The 12,499-nt window shown below is 39.1% G+C and overlaps 1 protein-coding gene across 1 annotated transcript in view; it reads left to right on the top strand.

Moving 5' to 3' along the window:
• vps8 (VPS8 subunit of CORVET complex) overlaps positions 1–12,472 on the top strand; it is a 44,233-nt gene extending 31,761 nt beyond the window's left edge. The window contains exons 29-45 of the mRNA XM_042502641.1: positions 190–246; positions 695–777; positions 1,493–1,577; positions 1,882–1,980; positions 3,265–3,354; positions 4,360–4,406; positions 4,517–4,661; positions 6,974–7,063; positions 7,373–7,546; positions 7,658–7,739; positions 8,659–8,741; positions 9,358–9,438; positions 9,738–9,907; positions 10,228–10,396; positions 10,535–10,588; positions 11,050–11,130; positions 11,995–12,472. Of these exons, the coding sequence (XP_042358575.1) occupies positions 190–246; positions 695–777; positions 1,493–1,577; positions 1,882–1,980; positions 3,265–3,354; positions 4,360–4,406; positions 4,517–4,661; positions 6,974–7,063; positions 7,373–7,546; positions 7,658–7,739; positions 8,659–8,741; positions 9,358–9,438; positions 9,738–9,907; positions 10,228–10,396; positions 10,535–10,588; positions 11,050–11,130; positions 11,995–12,120 (1,716 nt within the window). The 3' untranslated portion in view covers positions 12,121–12,472. The remainder of the gene's footprint in view (positions 1–189; positions 247–694; positions 778–1,492; positions 1,578–1,881; positions 1,981–3,264; positions 3,355–4,359; positions 4,407–4,516; positions 4,662–6,973; positions 7,064–7,372; positions 7,547–7,657; positions 7,740–8,658; positions 8,742–9,357; positions 9,439–9,737; positions 9,908–10,227; positions 10,397–10,534; positions 10,589–11,049; positions 11,131–11,994) is intronic.
• The last annotated feature ends 27 nt before the right edge of the window (positions 12,473–12,499 follow it).

The raw sequence follows: 12,499 nt of genomic DNA, 5'->3' as shown, positions 1-12,499 counted from the left end.
GTGAGGATTCTATTTTAGATTCTATTCTATTCTATTCTGCTCAGTTCTATTGTATACTAGATTCTGTTCTATTCTATTCTTTCTATTCTATTCTATTCTATTCTATTATATTATATTATATTATATTCTCTCTGCTTCATCCTTTGGATATATTTATGAGAAAAGCTGACACCCTCACTGTGTTTGCAGGTTCTTGAGTTCCTGTGTTGCCCGGACGATGACTCCAGACACACTGAGAGGCAGCAGGTGGGTGAAGCAACTTCCTGTTTCTGTGTACTGTGTAGCTGTTTGCTCTGGTGAGCAAGCTCGGTTTTACTGTGTTGCTTTTACTGCTGCTTTCACGTTTGATGATTTTCTTCAAAAGATGCTTGAGATAGCTTGTTGTGGGCCAGATAACGCAGAAGGACGATGCACCATACCACACTGCAAAAACTGCTCGTGAATGTCCCGACGAATGTGACAGGCAGAGCTGTTGTCATTAGGGGGTGTTCTTGGTGTGTAATGGTGTTTGGGTGGGTGAAGCAGGTAAAGTGGCGTCTACATGAATACCAGGACACAAGATTTCCCCTTTATGTATACTGTATGATAAACACACGCACTCTATTTATAAAGACAGACTCATGTCGTACCTTGACACTCGTGTCTGCAGTCTATGATTTGCTAGATGTCATCATATCATGTCACTGGTCTGTAGGTTCTGCTGGAGCTGCTGCAGGTCGGAGGTGTGGTCCAGTTTAATGAAGAACGGCTGTTGGCCCTGGCAGAGAAAGCCAAGTTGTGAGTAGCTGACCAAAGACTAGAACCAAAGACATTTGTGTTTCATAATTGTAAAATGTTTTATATCATCTTGTTCTTTTCCATATTTTCTATACATTTTTTTAAGAAGTTTAGTATTTTGTAACTCTTCAAGGTCATAAGCTCAAATCCTTGGTTCAGGTTATGCAAATCAGAGCTTATATATCCCCCGGCTGGTTTTCACAAAAATGAAAACAACTAAGAAATATGTACGACTCTTAGTGTTTCCCATCAATAACCAAGACTATAGCAGTCCGCCATAGTGTCAGTGGAGCCTGACTGTGAATTAGGATTGGTATTAAAATATATAAACCAGTAAACTATTTACTCTGCTGGGCCTAAAACTCTCTTACACTTACAAAAATCTGAAAATCTTCTCTTATCTATCTTTCTGATCAGCTGTGAAAGTATCAGCAGATCAGTTATCCACCCCGTGAGTGACATTCAGCTCTTATATTTCATTATCGACCCATCACGTCATTCCTTCAAACAGTCTTATCTCAAGTGAGCAGCTGGAGCTCAGTCCAGCAGTGCTGCTACTCGCCAGTTTCTGAGCTCATCTAGACATTTTGAACCTTCGTGTGAAAACATTGAAAACATTGAAACAGTGGAAATCAGTTTCAACTTCTATTGTTATTATTATCCCATTCTGTAGCCTCAGTAGCATATCTTTGTGTCTCCCTGTGTTTCCTTCCAGCTACCAAATCTGTGAATTTCTCTATGAGAAGAAGCATCTGTATGATAAGATCATTGACTGCTACCTGAGAGACCCCCTCAGAAAGGTACCACATATTTCCCATTCATCAAACATGTATTTGGCAGATAAATTTGAAATAGTGCATTTTTATGAATGTTAATTTGTGTGTGTTTGTGATTTTTGTCAGTGGGTTTTGATTGGCAGGCTTGCCAGGAAAGAGCAAGGAAGCTGGTCAAATTTTTGTTCCATTTCAAATGCAACAGGCAGCCTGGCTGTGTTTTCTGTACCTGCAAGTGTTCAGGAGGACCTCTATATATCTGAGTCCTGTTGACTATTGTAGTGTAACTAGCTGATTCAAATAAAGGGTTTAAAATGTGCGTGTGTCACAGGGGGAGATCTTCAGTTACATCCACAATCTGCTGTCCATGCCCGGCTACAGTCCTGAGGAGAAACAAGCCGTCAGCGACAAAGTTCTGCATCACATAAAGGTCAGATTATACTCAGGCGCATATAAAGATACTTATCACTTAAATTCTTGTGAGGGGGTCCTGCTCTTCAGCCATGTCCTGCAGCTCTTGGAGATCCTAAGGTACTCCAAAGCTGGACTGAAAATATAGTCAGGCATTTCAAGGATCCAGGAGGCATTGGGATGTTAAATTGATACTGCACATTAAAGCTGGAGTAGGTAGTTTAACCCTTAGGGACTATTTGTCATGTTTTACGTGCTTTTCATTCCTCATTTTTTTATAACTTTGGCTGTGTTTATGTATGTGGTATACATTTTGGCAAGATTGTGTAATTTTGTTTAATCTTGGAATTTCCAGCTCAGCTCCTATAATAAGTCTAAAATACACTGTTGAAACGAAATTGTTACATTCATAGTGTTAAGTGAAAAAATGCTCCATTGAAAGCTATTCAATCTGACATTTTTGATCCCACACCCATCAAAGCATAAAAACATGCATAGTATTATTTCTGGGTGTCATTCTGGGCTTTTGCCTTGGAATTTATCATTTTTTTCTATTTTTTACCTGTTGATGTCATTTTTACAATATTTGGTATATGGAGAAAATACATGCTATTTCCACTAGGAGCACTGTCACAATCAATGTTGCTGCAAATCACAGTCATATCCCAGGCTGTCATCATTTTTGTTTTTCAATATAAAAACATAGTGGCATCATGAGAAAAAACAGGCATTTAAAGGGTTGATATTCTGAAAATTTATGAATATTTGATATTTATGATTAGAACTGATGTTGGTTAAATAATCAACTCAATGAAAGTATTTTGTGTGCAGTGATACAGGTGTGTGTAATATTAAAGCAGGCCCTAAGAGTTAAAAAATGATATAAAACGTGTTTCAGAGATAGAGAGAAAATTTGTATAGTTTAGCCTGTTGCTAACTGGAGCTGAAAGCACATGCTGTGGCTTAAGTTCATGCACAGGAAGTGAGGCAGTAATTCTAGTTTGCATTTAATGAGTATATTAGTATGTAACTGGCATAGCTGTGTAGCACAGCACAGCCTCAGTGTTGAGCTGGCTGAAGGAGAAAGTGACAGGGCTGATCAGTCACTCATTCTATGAACAATCTCACGTGAGCCTGGATTTGTTTTGTGAAATTTTATTCTCAATGCAGTGATCTGTTTTTTAGATTTATATCAATCACACAGATGCAAGGACAAAGTTGAAAGAAGACATTATCTGGCTAACGACATGTATGTAAGTAATTGTGTTAGCATTAGCACATGAACTCACTAACGTGTTCACAGGAGCTGGTGGCCCTGGACCCCATAAAGTCAGCTGACCTCGTAATGTTTCACTTTGCTCAAGAGGTGCAGCAAATCATCTCTGAGCTTCAGGTAAGGCCAAATTAAATAATAATTTTATTCTCATATCTCCTTATCTGGTGTAATCAGAACTGACAATCTGAGTACCTGCACACACTACCAGCTACAAACTGTTACAGTAATACACACAACACATTTCTGCTGCAGAGGATTGTTTTTACTTTTACTGGAGCTAATATCATGTTTAAACCAACACTATACAGGAGAGGAAGCTATTCAGTGCCAAAAGTGTGAAAAATAATTTGTCAGATGCCTCTGAGAAAGACCATCAAGATTTTTAACCCTTTAACTCTTGTGCTGCGTTCACACACCTTACACACACTATTTGACCATGTGAAACCTGAGCACAATGGCTTGAATTCTTTTAAAAGCATGGAGAGGAAACCAGCAATGACCGACTTGGCAAATTCACAAATTGTAAGACGAGTAAAAGGCAACAAGAAAATTACCCTAAAATTAATTCATTCAAAAATATACTCCTCCAAAATAAGGAATAATGTCCAGTAAGCTATATCATATTTTTATACTTTCAATTATGTTACTGAAAAAATAAAATGCATTTAATAAATGCACTTTTTTGTTTTTGTTAATGTTTTTATTTTCAGCACGTTTTGGGTCATTTTCCTGTTTGTTTTTTAAATTCCCCCTTTTTTTTCTCCTACTTCTTTTTTTCTTGTTTTCTTGTAAATTTTAAACTATATTTTTTTGCTATTTTTTGTGCCATGTCTCACTAAATGGCTCATTGACTTCTCCACATGTTTTTGAAAGAAATCACTTCAGTTTTCTCAGGTTTCTAAAAATGAAAGCCCAGACACACCAAACCGTAATCAAAGAATTAGCTGCGATAAAACTCACGTCGCCCTCGTGTCGGCCAAAAAGTTGAGCATGAACACACTACAAAGAATACGGCCAAAGCGTTCTTCTGCGGTCCAGGAGGCATCTGGTCAACTGTCATGACTCTGGTCCAGTGTTAATGTTTCTCTATGAACCCATTTCTCTCTCTCTCTCTCTCTGTAGGATGACCAGCTGCTCTTTAAGTTCCTCAGCTGCCTCCTGGAGCCACGGTACAGTCTGATAACTCTGCTACTTCACTCCTGCATGTCCTCCCAATAATCCTCCCCCCCTCGTCTCCTCCTTTTCTTTCTCCTCACCTCTCCTCTGATGTGTTATCCAGGGAAGTCCATCACTCAGAAGCCGTCCTGCCTTTGGAACGTGACCTCCACGAGCTTCTGCTGGACTTACTGTGCCGCTTTGCCCCCGAGCAGCTCCTGAGCTTCCTGCAGACCTCCCAACACTACAGACTGGAGGAGGCCATACAAGTACTACCTGTTCTGCTTTCATTATTTTAATTGCATGTCTTTGTGTACAAGAGTTTAATACTTAACACTGAGTCCATACAGCAGGAACAGAAAGAGTAGTTTACCATATCCACCTTTCCATAGTGACAGTGTGAAGGGCCGCCTTGTCTCACTAGATTCCGTGCAGTTTCTGTACATATAGTTTCGTGCACCGTTAGAGAACAGAGGACGCTGTCAGCAGAAGGCTTCTTCACTAATGTCAAAAGACTAAAGAAAAGCTCAAAAGACTCCCAGTAATGGGTAGACAGTGACTAAAAGTATGCTTGACACTTGACATGTGTTTACATTCCATGTTAGCAGGAGTTAAAACACTCATCATGTATACAACTATATTCAATGACATATTTAGATCCTAAAGTCAACTGCTCTAGCAGGGCTGTATTCAGCTCTGACAAAACGTAGTGAAGAAACAGTGGACGTTGAACATTGAGTTATATTACGCAGACACACTGCCTTTTAATATCACCGGGTTTAATTCAGTTTGGTTCAAAGGACCTTTTTGGCATTGGAAACATATGTTTCTAATATCGAAGGCAAGTGTGAAATGTAAACAAATAGTGTAAATATGATATGTAATGGTGTACACATTTATTTATATAAATGTTGTTGCTGATTTGGTAACAAATCTGACGCACTCACCAAATGGGAGGAAACTTACCTCAAAACCCGTTGTATAATATTTCAAAGAAACGACTTTCAATCCAAAAACCAAGGAAAAACAGTGCAAAACGTGAATGTGCCCCAGTTTGACTAGCAGTATGCCCAGGGAACCTTAAAGTGACTTTTCACCCCCAAATTAAAAATGCATGTTTTCCCACCATATTGGTAACAGAAATGTCTGCCAATATAATGGAAGTAGATGGCACTCGGCTTGTGGTGATTAAAGCCCAAAAAAGAAAGAATCATCAGCAATGTGTCTTTCAATTAATCATGACCTGGTTATCCAAGATATTCAGCATTTTCATGTAGGAACTATTTTCTTTCTGCTAAACTATACCCACCAGCTCTAACACCCTGCAGAAGGAAGTGTGCATCTACTACCAGCTCACCTCGCACCTCTGAGCTAGCTAATGTTACAGCTCAGCCGAGGAGGACACCACTAAGCATCTCATGCTGTCAAGAGCCTTTTGTCCACATTAATGCACACTTTCTTCTGACTGGTGATACGGTTGGTGGGTGTACTATATATGTTTGTATTTTTGATTTACAGAGTGTGAGAGTGAACTGTCCCTTTAAAGGTCCAGTGTATAGGATTTCAGGACATCGATCAGCAGAATATGAAATATGTTTTCATTAGTTTATAATCACCTGAAACTAAGAATTGTTGTGTTTTTGTGCTATCTTGAATGAGCTGTTTATATCTATATACAGAGCAGCTCCTCTTGTTGTTTCTACAGTAGCCCACAACAGACAAACCAAACAATGGCTTTAGATAGGGTATTCCAAGTTTTTATGACATCCACCATAGTTCTCCTACACCAGGTGTGTCCAAAGTCGGACCAGACTGACTTTAAAATACCCGCTGCCTGTCTATCAAAATACACTGTATGATAAACACAGTATTGGTTAATCAAGCAAGATGACTTTTACCTGTTGTCCATTTACCTCACAATAGCAGGACTATCATACAGTTTGTAGACAAGCACCACATTGGAATGCAGGCATGACTAATGTCTTTTCATAAACAGACGGTAAACAAGCAAACAAATATTTACCTAAAGGCAGATATTTCCTGCAAGGTAGCAGACATTCGCCACGGCAAAGAAGAGTAAAGTCAACAGCGAGGGCTGGTGCTTTCAGAGTGGTGGGAAGTTGAATACTTTGTCACTTAAAGAGGAAACAGTTGCATTTGTCTCACTCGTATGTGATGTGTTTTTAATAACCCAAATGATGTGAGAAGCAGCTGGTATTTTCACTCTTTAATCTGGCCCCCATTCCAAAAAGTTGGGACACCCCTGTCCTATGCGCCTGGCGCACAGGAGAAGTTTCAGTTCTGCAACATCACTGAGGAAAAAAATATTCACTCAGAAAATTAAATAGCTGACAGATAAAGAAAAGGACTTTCACCATAGCATCAAAATATTTATACAATAAAAGGTGTATTGGTATAATGGAAATGTATCTGTTTAGGGATCTGCATCACACTGCGGATGGCTATTATTTTACTATCTGGACTGTGGTGATATGGCACCAGACGGGACCAGCTCACCTGTTCCTGCTCCTGTGACAGCATATGCTTGTGTCTGTTTTTGTGTCCACGTCTTTATCTGTAGATAACAGAGAAGTACCATCACAATGAGGCCACAGCCTACCTGCTGGAGAAGAAGGGAGATGTTCATGGAGCATTCGCTGTCTTGTTAGAGGTAGATACAAAACACCCACATGCTATGCGAATTTTCCATTAGATTTATAATGAAGCAATAATCCAACATTTACCAATTTTACACATGCATACAAGGGCTCGAACATAGTAGTGTGTAATACTCTTTATATCTGCATACTGGTATATCGGTGTGTGTATGGTGTTGTGAAGAAGGAGCATAAATTCATTTAAAATAAAAATGCTCAAGCACAAACTGTACTGAAACACAGCAATTAAATGTAATTCATTTCCATAATGCTCTTTTATGTTGCTGATATTTTAACAAAAATGTTTTAAACTTATTCTAAAGACACTGAAGGAAAAGCTGAGCATCCTCACTGCTGAGAGTGAGCCAGGAGACAGAGGACAGGGAGAAGAGGAGAGAGACAGAGAATTAACACTGACCAGAGTCAAGAATTCACTGAACGACATCATTGACTTGTGTCATCGGAGCTCTGACAGCCTCAACCAGCAACAAAGAGAGGTAAGAGTATCGTGTGTGTGTGTGCGTGTGCGCGTGCGCGTGCGTGCGTGCGTGCGTGCGTGTGTGGAGGTGTCACACTGTCTGCTCATTCGTTTCTTTTTTCCCCCACAGGTTCTGTGGTTCCCACTTCTGGAGACCATGATGGCTTCTCAAAAACTGGTGAAGGGTCTGAATGCCGAACACACATTTGAAGGTAAACACATACATGTGATTAAGCATGTCCCACATTATTCTGGGTTAAAGTCTTTTGTGTCATGAAACTTCTGTCGGTGCTTTATATTTAATATGTGCAGGTCTGTCTGTGCTTCTGGACAACACTGAAATGCATCCATCTTTTCATTTTGTTTTCTGTGTTAATTGATTTCAGTGTGACACGAAAGGCAAGGCAAGTTTATTAAAGTTGCACCTTTTGACAACAAGGTAGTTCAAAGAGCTTTACATGAATCATCATAAATATCAAGACAAAGTGCAAATAAAGACACTATGAAAGGACTTTTACAATTAAAAAGTATCATTAACATCATCAAAAAGCAAGATAAGAGAAAATAAAAAGCTAAAATAGAGTAAGACAGGTACGAAATACAAGGATAAAAGTGGCAGTGGGGTGAATAAATATTTGATTTAAGCAAAGACAGAAACAGATTTTCTTCTTCAGCCTTGATTTAAGAGAACAGAGGTTGCTGTGGATCAGCAGTTTTTCGGAAGTCTGTGTCAGATATGTGTTGCATAATAACTGAAAGCTGCTTCTCTATGTTTATTTTTTATCCTAGGAACAGAGAGTCTGTCCCAGAGGGAAACATTTTTTTACAATAAACTGCTGAATGTTTTAAAAACCAACAGCAGTATTTTGATATTGATTCTTTGACAGACAGGAAGTGACGTTGTAGTCGAATCCATACTAACCAAGACCAAGACTTGACGAGACCAAGACAAGACCAAAGTGGCCCAAAATCAGTTCATGCATTTGTAAGAATAACTGTGTGATAAGATTGTATTTTATGTATCGGTTATGCACCTTATTTTTTTTTATTTTTTCACCACCTACAACAGTGTGAATGTGATGGTAAAGCTATTGATGGAGATGATAATCAGGTTTGTGTGTGTCTCTGAAGTGCTTAAGGAGCTGACGATGAAGGTTCTCAACTCGATGAGCAGCTTTATTTCTCTGCCTGCCATCATCCAGCGAATACTGCAGGTGTGTATTTGTGTTTTGTGCCACCTTCTTAATCTTGCCTCTTGAGAGGGCTGAAACCCTGTTATTTATACTGATTTATTATTGTAATTTTTCTTCAGTAAATGACAATATTTTCCTAAATTCCTGTGAGGTGGTCCATCTCAGACACACGAAAGTTGCACCAATGATTGATGGTGCAGCTAAATTTTGTGCAAATGCTGCCCGAGAAAGATAATGTCACTTGACCTAATGGGGGCGCTGTAATCAAGGCCCAATAAAATCAGGTTTGCAAAGGCCACGCCCCTCACACCATAAGTGGGATGGAGTTGAAATTTGAAACTGGTCAGACTCAGTGTGGCCTGAAAGCCTCAAGAACCACTAAAGTCCACCTAACTAGGTTTGCCACCAATAGGATTTTTTTTGGAAACATGGAAGCCATATTTCCTCAGAAGGATTTAAGCTCTTTAGTTTTTAACCCAAGAGTCAAAGTGTTAAATATGTGTTCCTTAATTCTGGAGATGGACCATTAATTCTGGACAGAAGGGCAGCAGTTTGTGATAAATGGACGATGCCCTTTTTATTTCTGTATTTATGTGCTCATGATGTGTGAAGCTGTCTGCATGCTTGTGTCTGTCAGGATCCAGTCTACGGTAAAGGAAAGTTGGCAGAGATCCAAGGCCTCATTTTGGGAATGCTGGACACTTTTAACTATGAACAGGTGAAGAACTGTCTATATTATGAGTAAACAATAAAGTAGCACCTGAAGCACAGTTTAAATAATAAGGCTTTAAGATGTTTGACCCCTGATTTCCAATGCACTCCATCTTAGCTGTTAATATTGTCTGAGAATTTGGCTTATATTGTAAAATAAACATTTGTACTTTTGATCTGTGAAGAAAAACACTGTTGTTTGTCTATATTACAAACTCTTCATTCCCATATTTGAATATATTTATAAATGACATGCCACAAAACAAAACACGTTGGCCTATAATAATGCTGCGTTTTCTGTCTTAGACTTTACTTGAAACAACCACCAGTCTGTTGAACCATGACCTCCACTGGTCCCTCGCTCACCTGCGTGCTGCTGTCACAAGGGGACTCCACCCACGACAAGACCATTGTAACATCTGTCTCCAGCAGTACAAGAGAAGGCAGGACTCAGCTGAGGAGATCATTGTGTTCAGGTAACACACATTGTTTGAGCCCTGAGAAACAGTAAAGATACAAATGGGCTTTGGTCTCCTACATCTTTTCTTACATCTGTAGTTTCCTTTTTGACTTAACAACCTGCCAGTGTTCACAAAGTGGACTACAAACACAACACATGTCACATTTCCTCCTTCTGACTGTCTGATATGAAAAGTTTGTTTCTGTTTTAATGTGTCGCCTTGGTGTCTTTATTCGAGGTTATTGCCATTTCTTGAGCTATTTTAGAATTGTTTTGTCTAATTTTAAAAGAATGACATATTTACAGGTGATAATTTGTGTATACGTGTGTTGTCAGCTGCGGCCACCTGTACCACTTCCAGTGCCTGCAGCAGAAGGACTCTGGCTGGGGCCCTGCTTCAGAGCTGCAACAGCTGTGGAGCTGCTACAAGTGTTCATCCAGCCAAGGAGGAAGGGGCGGACCTTCAGCTGAGCAAAAACGAGGCCGCAGCACGTCCCTGGCACAGGTTTGTATTTGTTCCGAAAGATCGAGGCACATGAAGGAATTAATACACTTACTACTTACTTTTACTTATTACAGCAATACTGCTCAGGCTAATCACAGCAGCTAACAACAGATTCCTGTCCTTCTGCTTCACTCTCAGACTCGTGTTACATCAATGCATTATGACGCAGGAGCAGAGGCTCACAGGAAGAAGGTAACTTTTTATATACATCTATAAGTGAGACCACAGTGTAGACAGCTAGTGGCCCGCCATATTTGTCTCTGCTGGAGATTGTTCTTTTTTTTGTCTTCAGACTTCAAAGACTGATTCTGGTAGTTTTCAACTTGGAGAAAAGTTCAAGCAGCGTGCACATCCAGAAGTGATAAAAACTAGGTGCTGGACCAAGCAAAAATAGATAAGAAAGAATAAAAAAAGTCTGCACACTAGTGCATGCTCCCATAAAAATTTATTCCATTACCTCCACAGGTAAACATTAAGGTTCTTTAAACATTAGATTAAAATGTTATACCTATCTATCTATCTATCTATCTATATTTCTATCAATCTATCTACATACATTCGTCTTTGAAAATTGTTAACAAGGACAGAAATAAACTACCATTACCAGTGTTTCTGCTCTGTCTACATTCCTCTGGTTCTTTGTTGTGGTCCAGGTGTTTGTTGAGGCAACGTTGGACCTTCAGCAGGAACAGTCCTGGGATCAGCTACGTTCTTTATACCGAGGACCATCCAGGGTAGGAACTCTATCTGTGGCAGCTGAAGAACCCCCAATTTTTACATCACTTGGCGTAAAGAGAGCTAAACTCACTACAGAAAGCCTTTTTTTAAATGAACGAATAGATCTGTTTGCTTTTCTCAGGATGTCCTCAATGAGTGATACAGGTTCTGAGCTGAGGGAATATAAATGCAATGCCCTATACCTAATCTAGCGAAAAGAGAATATTTCCAACCTCAGATGAGCATTATAGATCAACTACAAAGTCAACAAATGCTGCTTTTTGAGAACCTAATGTGAATCCTCACTCTGTCGTACAGAATGACTTTGACTTATCTGAGATGCTATTTTCAACCAGTTATATAGTGAAGTGCTGACTGCAAAATTACAGCAACAGGCTGTCACAGGTATGCTCGACCCTGTTGATTGACATATGTGCAGGGTGTGTGAAAATGGTAATAATAATAGTTATGATTAAAAAAACAGCATTTCCAAAGTGTTATACAGTTAATGAAATTGCATAGTGGTGCACAACATAAAAGAGAAAGAAAAATGCAGTTTTTAAAAAGGGAACAGAACATCAGCAATATAAGAGATAGAAAAGGAAATAATTAAGTACAAGAAATAACAAACAACAAAATTCTAAAAACGCCAGCTTATATGTGTTATTTAAAAATACATACATATATGTGCTTTTTAAAAATGTGGCACAGACTCAGCTGACCTGACACAGACTGTATATACAATTCTAGCACTTACACTGGTAATTCATGAAATTTATTTAGTGTGTTTGTCTGTTTGTGTTTGAGCTTGTCTGGGAAATGAATAGAGCCTTGTACCACCTTTTCTAATTGTGTAATTTTCTTTTTTTTCTCTCTTCCAGTTGTCCATCCTCTCAGAACTCTCCCACGGCCACAGCAGTGACAAGACAGGGCTCCTAATCTCAGCCCAACCAGGAACAGAGAATTTCCAGCTCAAACTCTCTCCTCCACCTTTACTGGAGGAGTAACACCTTGACTGCATCCACCATGGCTGTAGATCAATGTTTCCTTTATTTTTGCAGACTTGAGTCAAGAGGGACAGGTTAAGGACAGAAGATTTTGGTTTCTTCTGACTCCCTTCATTCCCCTAACTATTCTCCATCAGTGCGTTTTAGTTGTGGGACATATGATTTAATATGATGTCTTTTAAAATCTTTATTTCCAAACAGTTTGATATTGACTTTATATAGTTGCTCTGAAGATAATACTAAATTCAGCTTTAATTTCATGCATTGTTTCTGTACTACAGCTGGCTGAACTCTACTGCTCTGATTTGCACGTTGCAGCTGGGATGTGAAAAGAAAAGAAAAAAATTCAAAATGAACAAAGTGTTTTTAATCAAGTGAA

This window comes from Plectropomus leopardus, chromosome 15 (genome assembly GCF_008729295.1).
Source record: "Plectropomus leopardus isolate mb chromosome 15, YSFRI_Pleo_2.0, whole genome shotgun sequence".
Taxonomy (NCBI): domain Eukaryota; kingdom Metazoa; phylum Chordata; class Actinopteri; order Perciformes; family Serranidae; genus Plectropomus; species Plectropomus leopardus.
Note: the sequence above shows the minus strand (reverse complement) of the source record. Positions and strands in the feature narration are given on the sequence as shown.